Source organism: Xyrauchen texanus, chromosome 26 (genome assembly GCF_025860055.1).
Source record: "Xyrauchen texanus isolate HMW12.3.18 chromosome 26, RBS_HiC_50CHRs, whole genome shotgun sequence".
Classification (NCBI taxonomy): domain Eukaryota; kingdom Metazoa; phylum Chordata; class Actinopteri; order Cypriniformes; family Catostomidae; genus Xyrauchen; species Xyrauchen texanus.
The window spans coordinates 14,359,592-14,380,876 of record NC_068301.1 but is presented as its reverse complement, the minus strand read 5'-3'; the positions used below and the strand labels follow the sequence as shown (position 1 = coordinate 14,380,876).

At 41.4% G+C, this 21,285-nt stretch overlaps 1 protein-coding gene across 1 annotated transcript in view; it reads right to left on the bottom strand.

Annotated features, from left to right (window-relative positions):
* The window catches only part of LOC127620340 (sterile alpha motif domain-containing protein 12-like), a 143,433-nt gene that overhangs the window by 66,945 nt on the left and 55,203 nt on the right, over nt 1-21,285 (bottom strand). The window contains exon 4 of the mRNA XM_052093544.1: nt 19,633-19,773. Within this exon, the coding sequence (XP_051949504.1) occupies nt 19,633-19,773 (141 nt within the window). The remainder of the gene's footprint in view (nt 1-19,632; nt 19,774-21,285) is intronic.

Sequence of the window (21,285 nt, the reverse complement as noted above, 5' to 3'; positions counted from 1 at the left end):
TTTAACCAAGCTTATGTAATCAGTCCTATTTGACCTAACCCTTCCCCAACGCCCCATAAAAAAGTTATAAACTTTTTAGGTTCCTGGCATCCACGAAGGGGGGGGTGGGGGTGGGGGGGACAAGCGACATGCCAAGCATGGGAGCAGGCCACGCCAGCCGCGTCTTTTCTCTCTCTATGTTTTTCGCATTTTTGGTAAAGCGGCTGGGGCCATTTAACGCTATAACACGCATCGGGGAAGTTGTTCTTTTTCATCTCCTATTATTTTAGGGAATCCTGTCCAGACCACATCCTGCCCAGGGTGGGGAGGTTAAATGTGGTGAATACATCACATGGGTTTTGAGGCCACATGTGGAAGTTGCTCGGTGGTAGATCCTACCTAGCGAGGGAGGAGTTACTAAAAACACAGTAACTGGGGGGAGAGGGGACTGCCCAAGGGAGACACGGGTCAGCCACCAAGAGGGGGACCGTACCACGGAAAATACACACAGGGGGATTAATAAGTGATGGCCAAATCCTGTGGAGCACCTATTTCAGTACAGAGTAGTTAGTACCCGTAGTGGGTCTGGTTGGGAATTCCTCTGCTGAATTCATGGAACAGAGGTCTAGGAAGGAAAGACATCCAGGGAGTTTAGTGGACTCTCCTGGGAGAATGAGCGTACACGATTGCCTCAGTGGAGGGGAAGGGCGCTATGTGCAAGCGGAACACCCGGTGTCGTTCCGTATTACAGAGTTCTACGTGCTCGGTCCTGAGAGAATACGGGACGAAACCTGCTCTGCAGATGTCTGCTAGGGAGGTGCCGTTGGCCAGTGCCCACAGGGATGGCACACTTCTCGTGGAGTGGGCTCAAACCCAGGCATGGCCTGGGTCTGATAGGCCAAAAACGATGGCATTGATGACCCAGTGGGCTAGCCTCTGTTTGGAGATAGCGTTCCCTTTCCGCTGTCCACCAAAGCTGACAAAAAGCTGCTCAGAACATCTAAAGTTCTGCGTGCGGTCCACATAGGTACGCAAAGCACGCACCCGACACAGCAATGAAAAGGCTGGGTCTTCCTCCTCTCGGGGCAGCACTGCAGGTTCACTAACTGGTCCCTGAAGGGGGTCGTAGGAACCTTGGGCACGTAGCCTGGTCGAGGTCTTAGTTCAACATGGGCATCTGCCGGACCGAACTCTAGGCAAGTGTCGCTGACAGAGAATGCTTGCAGGTCCCCAACCCTCTTGATGGAAACGGGTGGGATCAGGAGGGCCATCTTCAAGGAGAGGGCTCTGAGCTTGACTGATTCTAGAGGCTCGAAGGGGGGTCTCTGGAGGCCTGAAAGGACCACGGAGATATTCCATGAGGGGAACAGGCATTGCCTGGGAGGGTTCAGTCTCCGGGCACTTCTAAGGAACCTGATGATCAGATCATGCTTCCCTAAGGACTTACCATCCTCTGCGTCAAGGTGAGCTGATATAGTGGCTACATAAACCTTCAAAGTGGAGGGGGACAGCATCCCCTCCAGCCTCTCCTGCAGAAATGAGAGCACTGACCTGACTGTACATCTCTGCTGGTCATCAGATCGGGAAGAACACCGATTTGCGAATAAACGCCACTTCAGGGCATAAAGCTGCCTGGTAGAGGGAGCTCTGGCTTGGTTGATATTTTCTATGACAACAGGTGGTAGGCCACTTAGATCTTCCACATCCTGTCCAGGGGCCAGACGTGGAGGTTCCAGAGGTCTGGGTGTGGATGCCATAGGGTGCCCCGTCCCTAAGAAAGGAGGTCCTTCCTCAGGGGAATTCGCCAGGGAGGTGCTCTCGCGATGAGCGTGAGATCGAAGAAACAAGTCTAAGTGGGCCAATAGGGGGCCACTAGAGTGACTCCCTGACCTCGTCCTCCCTGACCTTGCACAGCACCCATGAAAGTAGGCTCACTGGGGGAAATGCGTACTTGCGCAGCCCCTGGGGCCAGCTATGTGCCAGCGCATCTGTCCCGAGGGGAGCCTCCGCTAGGGAGTACCAGAGCTCTCTTGGGAAACAAATAGGTCTACCTGTGCTTTGCCGAACTATTCCCAAATCAGCTGGACCACCTGGGGGTGGAGACTCTACTCTGCGCTGAGAGTGCCCTGTTGCGACAGCGCGTCCGCTGCCCTGTTGAGGCTGGCCGGGATATGAGTGCCATGCAGCGCTGAGTCGCTGCTGATTCAGGAGATGGCGGGCGAGTTGCGATATGTGATGAGAGCGCTCATGGCCTTGGCGATTCTAGGCAGTTGATGTGCCAACCCAGCTGATGCCCCGTCCAAAAGGCTGTGTGCCCATTCCACACAGTGCCCCAACCCCGTTTGGAGGCATCTGTGGTGACCAGAACGCATTGGGACACCTGCTGAAGGGGGAATCCTGTCCGCAGAAAACAGAGGTCTGTCCAGGGGTTGAAAGTCTGGCAGCAGGAGGGGGTGATGAACGCACGGTATGTGCCGGGGCACACCTCGGGACTCGAGTCTGAAGCCAGTGCTGATGTGGTCTCATATGCATCAACCCCAGCGGCGCGACCACCGCGGAGGATGCCATATGCCCAGGAGCCTCTGGAATTGATTTAGAGGAGCCACTGTGACTAGTTTGAACAAGGTGAGGCATTTCAGCACTGACTGCGCGTGCTCGTTGGTGAGGTGCGATGTCATTGAGTTTAACTTCAGAGATGCTCTGAACTGGGGCGAGCTTGAAGCCCTAGCACCTGGTCCCTGTGAGCACCTGGTCCCTGTGGGCACACAGTAACTCTCAAGAGTGGGCTAGGATGAGCCAGTAGTCCAGGTAGTTGAGTATGTGGATGCCCACTTCCCTTAGCATTGCAAGGGCTGCCTCTGCGACCTTCATAAAGACATGTGGGGACAGGGACAGGCCGAAGGGGAGGACCCTGTACTGATACGCCTGGCCGTCGAGCACGAACCGTAGGAAGGGTCGATGTGGAGGCAAGATAGAGACGGTGAAGTACGCGTCCTTCAGGTCTACAGCTGCGAACCAATCCTGATGCCTGACGCAGGTTAGAATGTGTTTCTGCATGAGCATCTTGAATGGGAGTTTGTGCAAGGCCCGGTTGAGAACTCGCAGGTCCAGGATCGGTCACAAGCCACCGCTTTTTTTGGTACGATAAAGTAAGGGTTGTAGAAAGCCTTCTTCATCTCGGCTGGAGGGACAGGCTCTATCGCGTCTTTCAGTAAAAGGGTCACGATCTCAGCACATAGGGTGCTGGCGTTTTCACCGTGCACCGAGGTGAAGCAGATACTGTCAAAAGTGTAAGGCTGTAAGCGGCAACCGGACCTGAGGAATGGACGGAGGGTTCCAGTCCAACCCCATGCTCACGGCGGCCCGGGCAAGCATGTTGGCCATCTGGCCGTCAGCCTCAGACTGGGCAGGCCAACCCAAAGGCGGCAGCCTTCATCGCCAGCTGGGTCGTCCTCAATCCTGTGGGAAGAAGGAGCGACGCGGGGGGCGGCTGGAGTGCTGTTCCTTTTCAGGAAGGTAAGCTGCAACCGCAGCGTTGCCATGGTTAAGTTCTTGCAGTGAGAACAAGAACCATCCACAAATGCCGCCTCAGTGTGATCGCAGCCCAGACACACGAGGCAGCGTCTATGACTGTCAGGAGCAGAGAGATATCGACCGCATCCAGGAACTACACAGAGGCGGAAGGGCATCCTTAAAAAGATGCGTCCTGAAAAGGAAGTTCAACACCTGCTGTGTGTGCTCTTTTAGATAAGTTATACTCTTTTGTGAGGAAAATATACTCTTTCAGAAGCGCTGTCGAAGCGCCCAGGGGCAAAGGTTGCACTGGTGTGCAGAGAAGGAGAAAGCTGCTGATACGCGCCGTAGGTCCAACAGCAAATGCTCTGCAGAGGTGAGTGGAACAGAAGTGATCTCAGCTCACTGACCGCTCCTGCTCGAATAAAAAATCTGAATGGACAAATGCACGATTCCCTCCTTTTATACCCATATGTCCAGGGGAGGGACATGCAAATTCTGTCTGCCAATTTCTCACTGGCCTTTTCTCAAGTTCAGAAGTGACCAAGGCCTTCAAGAAAGACCCCTAGTGTCGCTTCATTCAACACAATGTGGAGTGAGCGGCAGAAGGGGAACCACAATTATCTCTCATTACTGCTACTTGCCTTCTTGCAACAAATTAGCAAAGAGATCTATAGAAAGAACTAGACTTGTTTACTTCATTCAATCTGTCCATTTTCCCGAACTGAAGCCTGTAGACAACAATCACTTCTCTTCACAGTTATCATGAGAGAGAGAGAGGAAAGGGACTTTTTGGCAGGCAATTAAATGTGTAATAGCACCAATTATGGCTAATGATGGATTGTTGATCAAAGTAAAAAAATGCAGCAGCAATTCTTTTGAGAAGAAATGGATGAGGAAAGAAGAGTGAGAGCATGTGTGTGTGTGTGTGTGTGTGTGTGTGTGCTGGCACAGCAGGAAGAGCACATTCAATAGTCCAGTGAAAGGCTACAATCAGGCTCATTGAAAAAAAGAGGTGGTGCCCCTGCTTTGACTGAGAGGGAAAAATTTGCTCTATTTGTCAAAAAGCTCTATGAAATCTAAGGGGAAAATATATCATAATTAAGGCCATTTATCCAGTGAACTCAAACAGATGTTTATATCATTGTCAAGAGGTCTCGGTTCCATGGAAAGTTTGTGTAAGGCTGAGCTCTTGTGGTGTACTGTGTGATTTCCTTTCATGCGTACCCTGTTCAGAAATTAAAGGCTGAACAGAATGTGGGAAAGTGCAAAGGGTAAAGACTTCAAGGCTGAATCTAAAAACTCAAGAAAGGCACCTGCACACCTGCTTCTACAGAGCTGCATCAGACTGAGACACTGAATCAAACTACAGACCTTGGAATTCTGGAATGGATGTCAATGGTTTCCCAAAGGTGCTTATTGTAAATAAAACAAGCTAATGGAGAACTTAAGGAGAACCCAGTTGTATACACTTTTTGTCCAGATAGCACTGTGACATCTTCTACCACTCTCTTCAATGGACATGTACTACATGGATTTTTCAGTGATGTACCATATTAGTACTATGGTATTCTTTGAAGTACTTGGAGTAACATTTAAATACAATGTGACATAAATATATTTGTCATTTAATGTACAGTTATGTGGAGCAGGATTTTGGGCCAATGAGATTTCTAGGTGGGCAGGGCTCTCCAGAATGCAACAGTGCCCGCCCAATATTTCAGCCTCCCATAAGTGGTTTTCCAAATTATTTGAGATTTCATAAAAGTCTTCATAAAAGAGCCATGAACCAAATCGAGGAGCTCCGAGGTGAATAACAATATTATAAACTATGATTTGAAGCAAAAACATATTTGAAAATCAGACAAAAAGACAAAGTTACAAGACTTTGTACTTTAAGTCTTTCAAGAAGGGAATTAACAACAATCACATTAAGCATTGCATATGAGCATGTGCATTTTCTTTCAAGGTTTGCTTTTTATCATCGATTTAACTTTTGTTGAATATAATTGTGGATATGAGCTGACACCAGGGCCGTTTCAATCTATAAGTGCTATAAGCAGTCGCATAGGGCCCCTGAGCCACCAGGGGGCCCTGTAAACCAAGGTTGTTTTAAAAAAAATTATTTAAACCAAATTTTTATTTTATTTTTCAATATACTAAAAGCTGTGAGTAAGACTCAGGCTGGTGGTGGTTGAGGAGATTCCCCCTATACTATGTAAAGCGCTTTGAGTGCCTAGAAAAGAGCTATATAAATGTAAAGAATTATTATAATTATTAGCTGTTATGGCTCAACTAGACAGTTAAAAGGGGCCCCCTAGTGGCCCGAGAGGGAAGGGAGAATGTAACTGCAATTCATTGGTGGGCCTAGTAGGACTTTGCTAAGAGATAATATATTTTAACATTTACAGATTTGACCGTACTCCACACTGCACCTATTTTTAAAAATTAGATGGAGGGCCAGATAAAAATAATTGCCGGGCTGGATTTGGCCTGCGGGCTGCCAATTGAATAGCCCTGGTTTATATGTTGTAGTTAAAAATAGATTCCCCTATGGAAAAAAATATATGGGATTTTTAATTCCCGGACCATAGTGTTGTGCTCTCTAGAAACCAAACAATCAAAAATATGTCCTGTCGCTTGTCACAAATGGTTAGGACAAAAACTCATATATGCATGGAAGATTTAACTTTTGATGTCTTGTGGTTAGGACAAGGTGCAAAATTCAACTGTGTCTGTCCTCATTTCCTTTCACAACATATATTCTATTTAATTAAACCATATAAATGTATTGACCTGAAATAAAAATGAAAGTTTGAACAAACTGCAACTTATGTAAACTTGTAAAGCTTTAATTTGCCTCTTTGGAGCATAATCAAACAAACACTGGCCTTTAGGGTCAACAATCTCTGAATACTAAAAACCAAAGAGCCATAACAAAACACATCACAGCATTATGGAGCTTTAGCAACTTCAGTGACCTGGCATGAACTCTAAAAAGCAATGAGAAAAAAAAACAAAAAACGATAAATATCTCATTAACAGCTCTCAATGGAGGAGGGCAGTGTATGGACTGACTTCCTCTGCTTTAATGCCCACAGTATTGATCTTACTGGCGAGGTCCATGGCCTATTGCTGGGAAGCTGACTGCATGGCAATGGCCAGTGTGTCAGTGTGCATGCGCTAGAAGCAGTGTATGTTTGTACGCATAAGTGTGAGTGTATCTTCAACAGCGCACTGGCGTCTGGCGGACGGAGAGCTTGGTGGTTTTGTGCTGCAGATGGGGGTTGTGTAGACAGAGCGGAACCTGGCCGATGCCTTTTTAATGGCACAGCTGCTCTCTGGAAACTGATGTTCAAGGCTTCATACTGTGGAACTAAAACCTCCAGCTCCTTCATTTCTGAATTCTAATCCACCGATCGCTACGCCGCTCTACTTTATTGATGGCTACACCTGCAAAAAACCTCCAGGGCAAATAGTCCCTTTTGCTCAGATTTATCAGTTTGGGATGATGGTCAGAGTGGATCATCGTAATGCCTTGGTGGAATGTGTATCAATATTTCAATGTATTTTTTTGCTGAATAGAGGATATTTACATAAGTTTCAGATTGGGCAGGTATTAGTGCTCCTATTTGGCTTGATTGATAATTTTTTCTGACATTTTATCATAAATCAGGGGCAGAGCTGTCCATACACATATTAATGTTTTCAATTATTACTATTATGTTATATTTACAATAGTATTTATTATCTAAATTGTATTGGTATTTTTCCACCTGTTGTTGAGAGTGATTTTTAAGACCACTTTTGATAATATTTTTTGTTTCATTTGACATGTTATTTCAACGTAAAAATATTTTTGGTTTCATTTTTTCGTGTTTCAATTAATTAATAAAATTTTTCAAAATCAAAACTGACCGGTAGAAGTGAAGTGCTTTCCGAAACAATCACTGTTAATTCTAGCCATGATTTGTGTGTGAGTAAATTAAATTGATTAATAATACTTTCTCTATAATTTAATGTAGGATAAATCCAAACCCTGATGATAACCACATTTTCCGAGCGTGTCACAGAAATATGCTTGATATTCAACATTTAATGCACAAAAGAATGTAAATCCATATTTCTATTCTTTTAATTAATTGCATACATTCCATTTACACAACCAACTTCTTATGAATGTGCTGTCTTTGCTTATATTGCTGGTGCTTGACAGGGAATAGACTATATAATATATATAATAGAACTATATATATAATAGAACCTCAGAATTAAATTGTACTTGACCCAGCCAATTACCTCTTTGGGTGCACAATTTTGGCAAACCCACTTGTGCTTAGACTTACGAGAATACCAAAACTTCATGGCTATGGTCACTGACTTTGATTGTATGACTTATGGCATAGCGCTGTGCTTAGCACTAGCACTCTTAAAATAGGGCCGGTCATCTATATCTAGAGCAAGGTGTGACTGATAGGTTAGGGTGAAATAAAGATTAAGTCACATGAGATGCAGTACCTCTCTGTCGCTGTGATTGGCTGATTACCCTGTCAACGGAAAAACACCCGACTATGTTTGCAATCAGTCAACAAATCGGTCGAATGGGTCAAACTGGCAAAAACGGATGGCTTCACTTGGTCACATCCCCACATTGAAACAAACTTAATAAGATTTATAATAATAGGCAAATAACCAAATTACTTTAAAGGAATATTACAGCTCAAATTAAAATGTCATAATTTACTGCAAAAAAAAAATAAAAAATCCTTTTCTTAATCAAAAACAAAAAAAGAATATTTGCCAAAAGGGTAAAACAATTACTTATTTTTTTATTTGAATTAAGTTTATTTGTATTGTCCCATTGTGCACCCTGCGTAGTCAGTATTTGGCAAGTATCACAGCTTGTAAACGTTTTTCGTGGCCAGCTAAGAGTCTTTCAATTCTTGTTTGGGGGATTTTCACCCATTCTTCCTTGCAAAAGGCTTCTAGTTCTGTGAGATTCTTGGGCCGTCTTGCATGCACTGCTCTTTTGAGGTCTATCCACAGATTTTCGATGTTTAGGTCTGGAGACTGTGAGGGCCATGGCAAAACCTTCAGCTTGCACCTTTTGAGGAAGTCCATTGTGGATTTTGAGGTGTGATTAGGATCGTTATACAGTAATAAAAGCAATCCTCTTTTTATCTTCAGCTTTTTATAGATGGTGTGATGTTTGCTTCCAAAATTTGCTGTTATTTAATTGAATCCACACTTCCATGCTCCCAGTGAAATGTTCCCCTGTGCCACTGGCATCAACACAAGCCCAAAGCATGATTGATCCACCCCCGTCCTTAACAGTTGTAGAGGTGTTCTTTTCATGAAATTCTCCACCCTTTTTTCTCCAAACATACCTTTGCTCATTGCGGGCAAAAATGTATATTTTAACTTCATCAGTCTGCAGGACTTGTTTCCAAAATGCATCAGGCTTGTTTCGATGTTCATTTGCAAATTTCTGACGCTGAAATTTGTGGCGAGGACACAGGAAAGGTTTTCTTCTCATGACTCTTCCATGAAGGTCATATTTGTGCAGGTGTCGCTGCACAGAATAACAGTGCACCACTACTCCTTTTGTAGTCAAACAGAGGTTTTGATTTGCCTTTCTAGCAATCCTACGAGGAGTTCTCCTGAAAGTTTTCCTGGTCTTCCAGACCTCAGCTTAACCTCCACCATTTCAGTTAACTGCCATTTCTTAATTATGTTACGAACTGAGGAAACGGCAACCTGAAAACGCTTTGCTATCTTCTTATAGCCTTCTCCTTCTTTATGGGCATCAATTATTTTAATTTTCAGAGTGCTAGGCAGCTGCTTAGAGGAGCCCATGGCTGCTAATTGTTGGAGGAGTCAAAGTATTTGTAAAGCTTTGAAATTAGCACCACCTGGCCTTTCCAAATGATGATTGTGAACAAGCCATAGCACTAACAAGCTAATTAAGTTCTGAGACCTTGGTAAAAGTTATCTGAGAGCTAACATTTCTTGTTGTGACCAACATTTTGCATGGTGCTCCTTTAATTTTTTCACTCTAAAATAGTACAAAACAAAAATAATCCATGAGTGGCACTCCGAAACCAGGAACCAATCATCAAGCCACGAGGGCTAAGGGCAGGGTGGAGGGTTCCACTCCAGCCCAACACTCGCGGCAGCCCGGGCAAGCATGTCGGTCAGCTCCGCGTCAGCTTCAGACTGGGTGGCCACACCCGAAGGTGGAAGCCCAGTCGAGTACACAGCATCTAAATGTGCCAACAAGCTCTCTGATGCTGCGATCAAGAGTTCATCCTGCTCACATTAAACTCGCCCTGAGGCTAGCTGCCTGTCTCATCCCAGAACTCGACCGGGGCAAACGTGCGTGCTGGGGGATAGAAGGTCTGTGGAAGGACCCAGGGCGGGGAGCTGCTGGAGTGGCTTTCCCCCAAAAGAAGGAAAGCAGCGACCGCAAAAATGTCATGGTCATTTTCTCACAGTGAGAACACGAACCATCCATGAACGCTGCCTCAACGTTGGCTACGGCCCAGACACGTGAGGCAGCGCTCATGGCCGTCAGAGAGATAGTGTCCTGGAAATACACACAGACTGAAAGGCATCTTTAAAAATACGCTGTCTGTCAGTGCGCACTGTCAGTGCGAGGAAATATTCTCTTTTTCAGCAAGAATATAAATATAAATATAGCAGGGGGAAGGGCGGGGCTGGGTCATGATCATACACACCCGGTCCCGTATTAGGCTAATCAAGCCTCTGAGGTTTAAAGGTCGACTGCGGGGTCGCAGAGAGAGAGATCGTTTAAACCTCAGAGGCTTGATTAGCCTAATACGGGACCGGGTGTGTATGATCACGAACCGGCCCCGCTCTCCGCCCTGCCACAATATACTGTCTTAGCTGTCGAAGTTTCAAGGGGCATACTCTGCATCAATCGTGCAGAGAGGGAGAAAGTCACTGGAATGCGCCGTATATCCAACAGCATACACTTCTCGTCTGTGAGGTGAATTGATCCGAAGAAAAAATCTGAATGAGTGGTTGCGAGCCAGCTCCTTTTATACTTGTATGCCCGGGGGAGTGGCATGAAAATTCCACTTGCTAATTCCCATTGGCCTTTTCTCAAAGATCAGAGGTGTTTGGAGTCACTACATCGACACAGTGTCAAGTGAGTGACAGATGGGGAACTGTAGTTACTATTTTTGAAGCAATGTAAAAAGAGTTTAAAAGTGCTTGACTTGATAAAACTTTGATGTAATTTGAATTTAATAAATAGTATGTTAACATAAACACAAAATAGGTCTAAGGTAACACAGAAACCAAGAAAAACAAATGAAACTGGAACATGAATTTATATTAAACTTAAAAACCAGAGGGAACATTGCCACATAATTTCCAGAAGTCAATCACAAACCTCTGATCTTTATGTATGCATTCATGCTTGCGTGTGTGTTTTTTCCCCTTCTCTAGAGGTCTCATCCACGGTTTCATTAATAGCATGTACCACATGCTTCACTAGTTCTTCTTGCACTGTCCTTGAAATACAAAAATACACATCCACACACCATCGCTCTTCCCTCCATCTTTTACTTAGGTATATACTGCTGCAACAGGCATCTCTTTGACCTTGGCATTCACAGCCCACAATATACTGTGCTGCATGATGCGAGGAGAAGCAAAGCAAAATGGCAAAGCTAAGATTAGCCCTGTAGTTCTGATACAGAATACTAAAACTAAAGTGGAAATGTAAGTAGGGAGCTCTCCATTTCTCATGTCAAAGGTATTTTAGTCTAAGGTGGGTGGTAGCTGGTAAAACAAATATGAGATCCTCATGAGATACAAAAATCCTTAGATGCTTGACTCCAGTAAATTCAGCATATGCACTGAAAATCTCAATTTAATGAACAATGATGGCCAATTAAATGAACAAATCAGGTCCCTTTACCCTGCAATGCTACTGGCCTGTTAGTAATACAAAGCCAACCAATATAACTGCTTGGATTCTTCTATGTGGGCTGCATTCAGAATCTAATAAAGAACTGAAGTGACTCTTTATGCCTATTAAACAAACAAAATTGACATTTTTGGGGGTTTGATGTCTTCCACTAGAACTTTCTTGTTAATAGGAATAACATTTTATCATGATGCTTTTGTTCGTGAATACTTTTGTTTGTTTTTTTAGCTAGAAAAATGGTTTGTGTAGATCTCCTTTCCAGAGGGTAAAAAGAAAATCACTCTAAAATTGATTTTTAAAGAAACCTGTATTTTAAAAACACGCTCCACAGTATTATGTACACCTTACATTATATTAATCTCTAAGTGTTACTTTAATGTGTCTCTGTAATTCTTTTAGTACAGTACTTCTGATCAAAACAAAAGGTATCTTAAATGGCCTGCACATATATAGCACCTTTTTAACCTTAGCAGTATTTAAAGCACTTTACACTGAGTTTTCACCCATTCACACACCAATGATGGCAGAGCTGCCATGAAAGGTGCTAGCCTGCCATTGGGTACAACTTGGGGTTCAGTGTCTTGCCCAAGAACACTTTGGCATGTGGAGTTGTGTGGGCCAGGAATCAAACCACCAACCCTGTGATTAGTAGACAACCCGCTCTACCACCTGAGCCACAGCCACCCCTATCTTAACAAAATTAAGATATATGCATTCAAATTGAAAAGAGTTTCATAGGAAAAAGATCAACATAGGACAGAAAACTGCACTTGTCAAGTAATTTCTTGCATATTGTTAAAGTCCTGAGGATTCACCTTCCCATATGGGAAGCAATTACAGTACTGATATTTTGAAACAAACTCAAATCCAATCTCTTCTTCCAGGGATGGTGCCTCTGGTTCCCCTAAGGTTTTGGTGGTGGCTCTCTATATTGCTTTATTTTAATGACCTCTGCAGCTCCATTCTCATGATATACCAAACCATTAGCAGTCCAGTTAAAAGAAGCTACTAATGTGCAGCTCTGACTGAGTTTTGATTAAATATTATATATATTTTCAAGCAGGACTGAGGACTCTATTAAACAACATGTGACTGAATGACTGGAATTTATGGAGGAATAATAGAAGAGTATATTTCTTTATATCTTTCATTCATTTTGTTCAGGAAGACTTAATCACATCTTCCCAAACAGCGCTCAGGAAGTGTCTCTTCGGGGATCACCTTGGAAGGAAATTAAAGAATGAAATTAATCTAACCTGGAAGAGAAGGGTAAAGGCTTCCTAGAAGTGCTGTAAAATAATGATACCAATCTGCACCTTTTCCCACCAACACCTCAAGAGAGGAAACCATTGTGTTCTCATTCTCAGAGCATGAACACATACAAACAGCCTTATAATAGAGATCTCTTTACTGCTGACTATGACCTTTTGTATGTGGTGCCTTTTATTTATGGCAGAAATTACTTTTGCCATAAATACAATGCAATACTTCAAGATTCTTACTGTCCAGACTTACGGCCAAAGTAATATTAAATATTATATATGAGTTATGATTAGTCTGTATCCTTATGAATACTATGATGCATATATTACACCTTCATAATCCAGAATACCATTACCAGATGCTACAAACAGAATCCCAATAAACTCAATATGATAAATCTGCCAAGGATATGTTAAGTAAATGTAATTTTTTTCTATAATAGACTATAACAAACAAAACAAACAAACACAAATACTTTCTCCTATCCCATCTTAATATGAAGAGACAACTATAAGTAATCCATTTGTAGGATGATTTCAATAAAAGTGTAAAAAGTGTGGCTCTGCGGAGCTATAAAAACATTGATCTTTACATGTTTGTTTGAGTGCCCAGCACAACATAATAACATTGGTTTAACAAATGGTGTACATTGACCATCCATTGGAATAAAGGGAAGTATTCGGGAAACCTACTTGAAATAAGTCATTATTCTTTGTAATTCCGTTTGGTGTTGCTAGAGGACTAGAAATTACACACTCAACCTTTAAAGACATGAACTAATATACTTAAAACTACTAAGTTGCCACACTTCATCCTTCAAAGACTCCCAAAGACAATCAAAGCACTCTGGAATAACAAAAAAAGGACAAAACCTTTGTAATTGGTCATTTCTGTCCTTTTCAAGAACAAAGATTTGATAAATGAGCTTTAGAGGACTGCTATTAAGCTTGCTGTCCAAATTTGCAAATGCAGCCAATTTAAAACCTGTATAACATCCTCTGTAGATGGACCTCTTCAAGACATTCGCATGAAATAATTCACATTCTTTCTACAGGGTTTCTGCAGGTATCATCAAATCTAATTTAATGCTTTTTAATGCCTTTTTTAATGCCATTTTTAACATTTTGAATGCCATACATGACCCATGATTAACCACGTATACATATATATACACACACACATATACATATATATATATATATATATATATATATATATATATATATATATATATATATATATATATACACACTCACCTAAAAGATTATTAGGAACACCATACTAATACTGTGTTTGACCCCCTTTCGCCTTCAGAACTGCCTTAATTCTACGTGGCATTGATTCAACAAGGTGCTGAAAGTATTCTTTAGAAATGTTGGCCCATATTGATAGTATAGCATCTTGCAGTTGATGGAGATTTGTGGGATGCACATCCAGGGCACGAAGCTCCCGTTCCACCACATCCCAAAAATGCTCTATTGGGTTGAGATCTGGTGACTGTGGGGGCCATTTTAGTACAGTGAACTCATTGTCATGTTCAAGAAACCAATTTGAAATGATTCAAGCTTTGTGACATGGTGCATTATCCTGCTGGAAGTAGCCATCAGAAGATGGGTACATGGTGGCCATAAAGGGATGGACATGGTCAGAAACAATGCTCAGGTAGGCCGTGGCATTTAAACGATGCCCAATTGGCACTAAGGGGCCTAAAGTGTGCCAAGAAAACATCCCCCACACCATTACACCACCACCACCAGCCTGCACAGTGGTAACAAGGCATGATGGATCCATGTTCTCATTCTGTTTACACCAAATTCTCTCAGAAATCGAGACTCATCAGACCAGGCAACATTTTACCAGTCTTCAACTGTCCAATTTTAGTGAGCTCTTGCAAATTGTAGCCTCTTTTTACTATTTGTAGTGGAGATGAGTGGTACTCGGTTGGGTCTTCTGCTGTTGTAGCCCATCCGCCTCAAGGTTGTGCGTGTTGTGGCTTCACAAATGCTTTGCTGCATACCTCGGTTGTAACGAGTGGTTATTTTAGGCAAAGTTGCTCTTCTATCAGCTTGAATCAGTCGGCCCATTCTCCTCTGACCTCTAGCATCAACAAGGCATTTTCGCCCACAGGACTGCCACATACTGGATGTTTTTCCCTTTTCACACTATTCTTTGTAAACCCTAGAAATGGTTGTGCGTGAAAATCCCAGTAACTGAGCAGATTGTGAAATACTCAGACCGGCCCGTCTGGCACCAACAACCATGCCACGCTCAAAATTGCTTAAATCACCTTTCTTTCCCATTCTGACATTCAGTTTGGAGTTCAGGAGATTGTCTTGACCAGGACCACACCCCTAAATGCATTGAAGCAACTGCCATGTGATTGGTTGATTAGATAATTGCATTAATGAGAAATTGAACAGGTGTTCCTAATAATCCTTTAGGTGAGTGTATATATATATATATATATATATATATATATATATATATATATATATATATATATATATACAGTATATACAAACATATACAAACGATACATTTTTAAAAAGCCCATGTCCCAATTATAACCATTCAATCTGACAATGATGCAGTGATGATAATCTTGGATATTTGAGACAATCTACATAATTTAAATAAACTGTATCACTTAATTTAACATAGTACCAATCAACTAGATATTGAATGCTATAGGCATACTTAAAAATCAGTCCATGACTGGAAAAAACCTCCTTCAACTATTACCACAAATTCTATCAGTCTGGACAGTGAAGGGAAAACTCTGACATTTTTAAGGCTGGAAATTACTGTATGCAAAATTCAAGTGCTATAGAAATTACAGTTTTAACTTTGTGTAAATAAGAGAATTAATCCATGTGCCTTAGTTCGCGCACTTTTAGTTCCAACTCTGACTCAATATTTTTCAATTCATTGCATTAGTCCTTGTATCTCATAGTATTAGATTTTGTAATCATTTGTGCCATGAGTTAGATTTGTTTTTGGCCTGCACAGCTAGTTGATCGACATCGTTCTGAATGCTAGCGCACATCTCCATCAACACCTCCCTTTTCTTTTTCAGTTCTTCAAGCTCATCTTACAAAGCTTTTCTCTTAAGTCCACACATGGCACCCTCTCTCTTCCTCCTCTCTTCATCAAGGTAGATCCTGTATATGGTCCTGGCTGAGGCTACAGAAGCCAGTAGTTCACAATTGTCCTGCATTGTTAATCGCATAAATTAGTTTATTTTGAAGTATGGGGCAAGTCCACATTTTAAAATGTAGCTGGTTTTGTCCTTTCCACAGGTGAAAGATTTGGCTATTTGCGAATCAGGAAACATTCTCTGAAACAACTCAGAAACACCTTCATTTGATGAGTATGAGTGTTGCTGCACCTCTGCCTGCAGCGTCGCATCGAACCAAACGCTGGTCAAAGTTGGATTGATTTTCCTTCGGTAGTGGCTCCGCAGGAAGCGGTGGTCACTACAGCAGCAGTTGTGGTGGTAGCAGTAGTTGCTTAATATGTTACTTTGTCGGTCACGGCGAAGTAACTTGAGATAGTTAATTGGTGTCTGGCTTTTACAGCCGATTTGTGGTTGGACTGCATATGAGATTTAACGGCTCCATGTTGACAACCAACCATGTTAGCAACCATGTCCTAAATTCTTTGTCTTCTAGCCACTTTTGCTGGAATTTGCACTTACCCATTTCTTTGCAACTTTACTAAATTTATGTTCTCTGTTCTAACTCCTCCAGGTCCCAGCCCGCCGCTGTCCAAACATCCGGCATTACGTCAATTTTGCACCGGCCGGAGGCAATTACCAAACTGGATCCGCGTGTTTATCACACCAATGTACATATTTTGCGACAGCAAATCAAAGTTATTAGTTTGAAGGCTATATTCAAAATAAATTGGTAATATAATTTTTTCAAAACTATCTAAAATGTTTAATGCCTGTAGTAATAACACTTAATGCTTTTTAATGCTATTTAAGTCCTTAATTTTCGCAAAATCCATTTAATGACTTTTAATGCTTTTTAATGCCCTGTGGAAACCCTGTTGTAATAACCTCAATAATTCTGACCTCTTCATGAATTAAAATAGGGATGATGTCTCGGGTAATTCACCAAGATATTGATACTGAAAATCGTCAAAGAAATGAGAAAAGAAAAATAGAAAATACATGTTAAACTTGGTGGTCTGTAGTTCAGTCACTCTTTCCTTTCTGCACTGCCTGATTCATTAACTAACCAAATATTGAGAACATCTATTTTTATCATTACAGTGTAGATCGTTTTATCTCCCTTGAAGTGGAATATTTGATGTAGCTATGGATACGGTTATTATAGCGGTGTGTACACTAACAAGACGTAATTATGACAGAATGGTTAGTGCTCAGAACTTCTCATTAGTTATCAAGGCCCGTAAACAATTGTTTTGTGAGCCATCTGTTATGATTGTTTGGTATCTATGGGTGATATTAATTTTGTATTGATGAGTTAATTTTGATTTGATTGGTTCTGGTACTGCCACAGTTGGAAAAATGCCAATCCTGATGTTACTCAGGGGACAAAAAAATGCTCTCATCATTTCAAATTGATATACAATAGATGGAAAATATTACATTGTGTTTAGTCATGTCCACATTTATGAGGGTACTGTTGCCTTATGGGTGCACTCTAGCACAATAATCAATTTCCATATCATGCAAAACCAACCAAAAACTAATGGAGACACTTAAAATACAAATCTGGAGAGTGCGGCAGTTAGTGCAAGCACATTGAGATGTGGTGCTCATGTAGCCGATGCAGGTTTCGAGTCTGGACTGTGATTTAATTATTTGATATTGTGGTTATAGTCCAAAAATAAAATAATCGATTTCCGCGCAGTAGACCATTACATGGGGTAGGAATAGAGAGTGACTGTTACTGTGTGGTTCACTATCAACTAACCAATCAAACTCTAACCAACTAGCTAACAACAATTACTTAATTAACCAGCTAACCAATAAACCAACCACCAACTAACTGACCAACCATCCACCCAATTAACTAGCTTACCAACCAACCAACTAAACAATCACTAAATAGCCAACCAACCAACTAACTGACCAACCATCCAATGAATTAACTAGCTAACCAGCCAACCAACCAAGTTGGTTAGTTAGTTAGCTGTTTGGTTAGTTGGCAACCAACTAACTAACTAACTAACTAACTAACTAGAGAATAACCTGTTTTAGAGAAGAAAGAAAGTCTTACAGGTTTGGAAGAAACTAGGGACTTTTTTTGGGGGTGAACAATCCCTTTAAGCCAGTTGGTATTAAAATCACGTATATTAAGTTGATTGGTTGTATAGATAGATAAAACACTGCTCACAATAGCATGAAATAGCATGACATGGAATCCAAATCAGCAATTTCTGCCCAGTGGACAGTTACTTTGGGTAGGAAAGAACAACGAGTGTCTGTAACTGTCTTGTTCACTGTAACTGATGAAGCCTCCCTGTGGCATTCACAGTAGCCAGAATTTAATTATTTTCCCTGCATGGTCCAATGAGCACTAAAGGTTAATTACTGTCAATTTGCATGATGTCCAACTGCCAGAGCACAATAAATGCTGTTAGTCACCATGGATAGCTGCTAATGTCAGACCACATGTATCCAAGTCTCCCATGTAAGATTAAAGGTGTACTCACAAGAAGTTCTGAAATTTCATCTATAACTAATGGCCATCTAAGGGGAAACCTTCTTTGTGTACACAGACTACAAAGCATGTTTGATAGCATTACCACTGAGGGAATTGAAGCTGAAAAGGTTTACGGTCACAGATGATAAATTTAGAGTGCATAGGGCATTAAAGGAATGTTCCAGGTTCAATTCAACTCCTCCGTCCCCTGGCGGATGGCCATGGCTGCTCCTTTGGGGTGGACTGTAGTGGTGAGGACTCTAATACAGTGCATCCCTCCTCCTTCCTGGGTTGCGGCACCAGTTTAACACATTCAATGTAAAGGAGGCACTGCCATCTCCAGTCACCTTTATCCCCCTTGGGCTTCATCAGCCTAATTAGGGGCCGGGTGTGTGGAATCACGACCCGGCCCCACCCTCCGCCCTGCCACACAAGTGTTTTACCAAAAATGTTTTATCCAATATTTCAACTCCTGTCATCACCATGTAAAGGCTGTAGAACTTTTGCACAATACTCACAAGGATACCAGAAAGGGACATGACGTAACTATCCACAAATGAACTGTTCACAAACTCCACCCACAGGAATTGGTCGATAACATTAATCCCACTGCTGAATTGATGAACTGATGAATGTAAGAATGATGAACATACTATAAGTGCTTTAACAGAGATATGAGTTAAACGTTCCTGCTTTTAAACCGGTATGGTATGGTAAATGGTATCGCCCCAAAATGTTGTCTTGAACAATGCGGGGCCTTGGAGTAAAAAAGGTTGAGAACCACTGCTTTAAATTACCTATCAGTCTTGACGTATTGCAACAAAACATCCAAAAGAAATCAGGTTAGATTACCTAAAAAATATAAACTAAAAGATTACTTTACTAAATACAATTTAGTTGTCTAATTTGTAATTAGTACCAGATTACATTTCAGAGGTAATCAACTCACACACTGTGTATTAGAGTACAGTGCATATGGATATATGTGTGTGTGTGAGTGTGTGCGCGTGCGTGTGTTTGTGAAAATTACGTAAATCTGACAAAACCTCTCTTCGTCATCAATTTGAAAACCAATTTATAAATAAAGCAAATACTGTTGCAAATAAAAAAAGGTAATTTTTTTAAAGGAGTAGGGGAATGGTGTTTTAGGATAGGTCTGTAGTGATTATCATTTACATTATGTAAATAAATAGAGTAGAAGTCCATAGTATGTCCACATTTAGATTTAGTAAGTGACCGTACCTTGCGTAAGAAGCTGCAGGGTGCGGACTTCTTCTCTGACACGCAGCTGAAGCACCTGCTGAAGTATATACTGTCTCTGACACTCCTGCATGATACCCATCCGCTCCAACTTCCTGTCTGTGAGCCGCATCAGAGCTCGTCCTACACACACACACACACACACACACACACACACACACACACACACACACACACACACATCAACATGAACACAGTTAATGCTTTAAAAAGAAAACAAAATTATAAATTAGACAGTTATAAATAATTAAACTGCATTTGTACATAAATCCTAACTGTACATGCCATTTATAAGAGGCTATTATCAATCCCCTTGAGTAAAATCGATTGAGCATTGTAATAACCTAAATTGCAAGAGCCTAACGAGAATATATCGTACAGTAATTAGGGAAACGAGACAGACCTCCAGCTAGAAATTTTCTCAAGGTCATATGAAGTTCAGTGCCATTTTTAATCATCTCCTCACAAATATTCTCCTCATATCTCCACTGATGAAGTGTCATAACAGTAACACTGCCTGTTAATACCCCAGTTAACAACTGCCATTTGTGCATGCTGAAGTTAAAGCCACTGTAGCATCTCACACTTTGTCTTTATGTACTGAGGCAGAAATGCTAATGCATTTACACTGCGATGAAAATTATACATTTGGTTGTTGTTTTTTCTCTGTGAAAGAGACCAAACACGATGTCAATATCTACGGCAAGGACACAGTGTAGCACAATTTGCGGTGATTACACCACATTATGAGCGAGACTTCTCTCCTGTCAATCGCTCCCTCTCTTTAAAACACATTGTGTCTCCAGTGAAGGGGAAAGTCAAACAGGGGCTGAGAAAACCCACTTAAAGCTAGCGAAACAAACAATTTAGATGACCTTAACCCCAAGAAAAGCATTTTGTATGGTAATGTAAACAATATAAATTAAAAGGATGAAGAAAAACAAACAGGTGAAATTTAAATGCCCCTATATATCAGAAAACTATGGGCAGCTGGTAAAAATAAAATAAAATGAGGACAATGGGAAAGATAAAAAAGAAACGTTGAAAAACAAAATGCCAGCTAGAAAACAATAAATAAACATAGATTAAAACAAGTAAAAGAAAGTGGCCCAAATAAATTTAATATATAAAAATGTATCATCATGCCATCTAAATGGAATCTGCAAACAAAGACGCTAGTCCGTTTCTTTGAATCAACTTCAATATTTGCCGTTACTTTAAACTAAATTGTTCTAATGTATTTTATTTTAAATTTTTATGACATATACACTGCCAGCCAAATGTTTGGCATAATGTACAGACTTTCCAATTTCACAATGAAATAAGTACTTTAACTCACTAAAAGTATAGTCAGCATATTACTGATGTAAAAAAAGCATCATCACTATTTGAAAAAAGTCATTTTTGATCACATCTAGACAGACCCCATTTCCAGCAGCCAATCCAACACCTGCTGAAAGCTATTTGGTTAATTAAATTAAACTTAATATTGTCTTTGTGTTTGTTTTTGTTTTTGAGCTGCTACAGTATGCAATAGACTGGCATGTATTAATGTCAATATTAGGTAAAAAAATGAAAAAAAAAAAAGGGGGTTGGGAACCTTTTTTAACTAAGGAGCCATTTTTTAAAAATTTT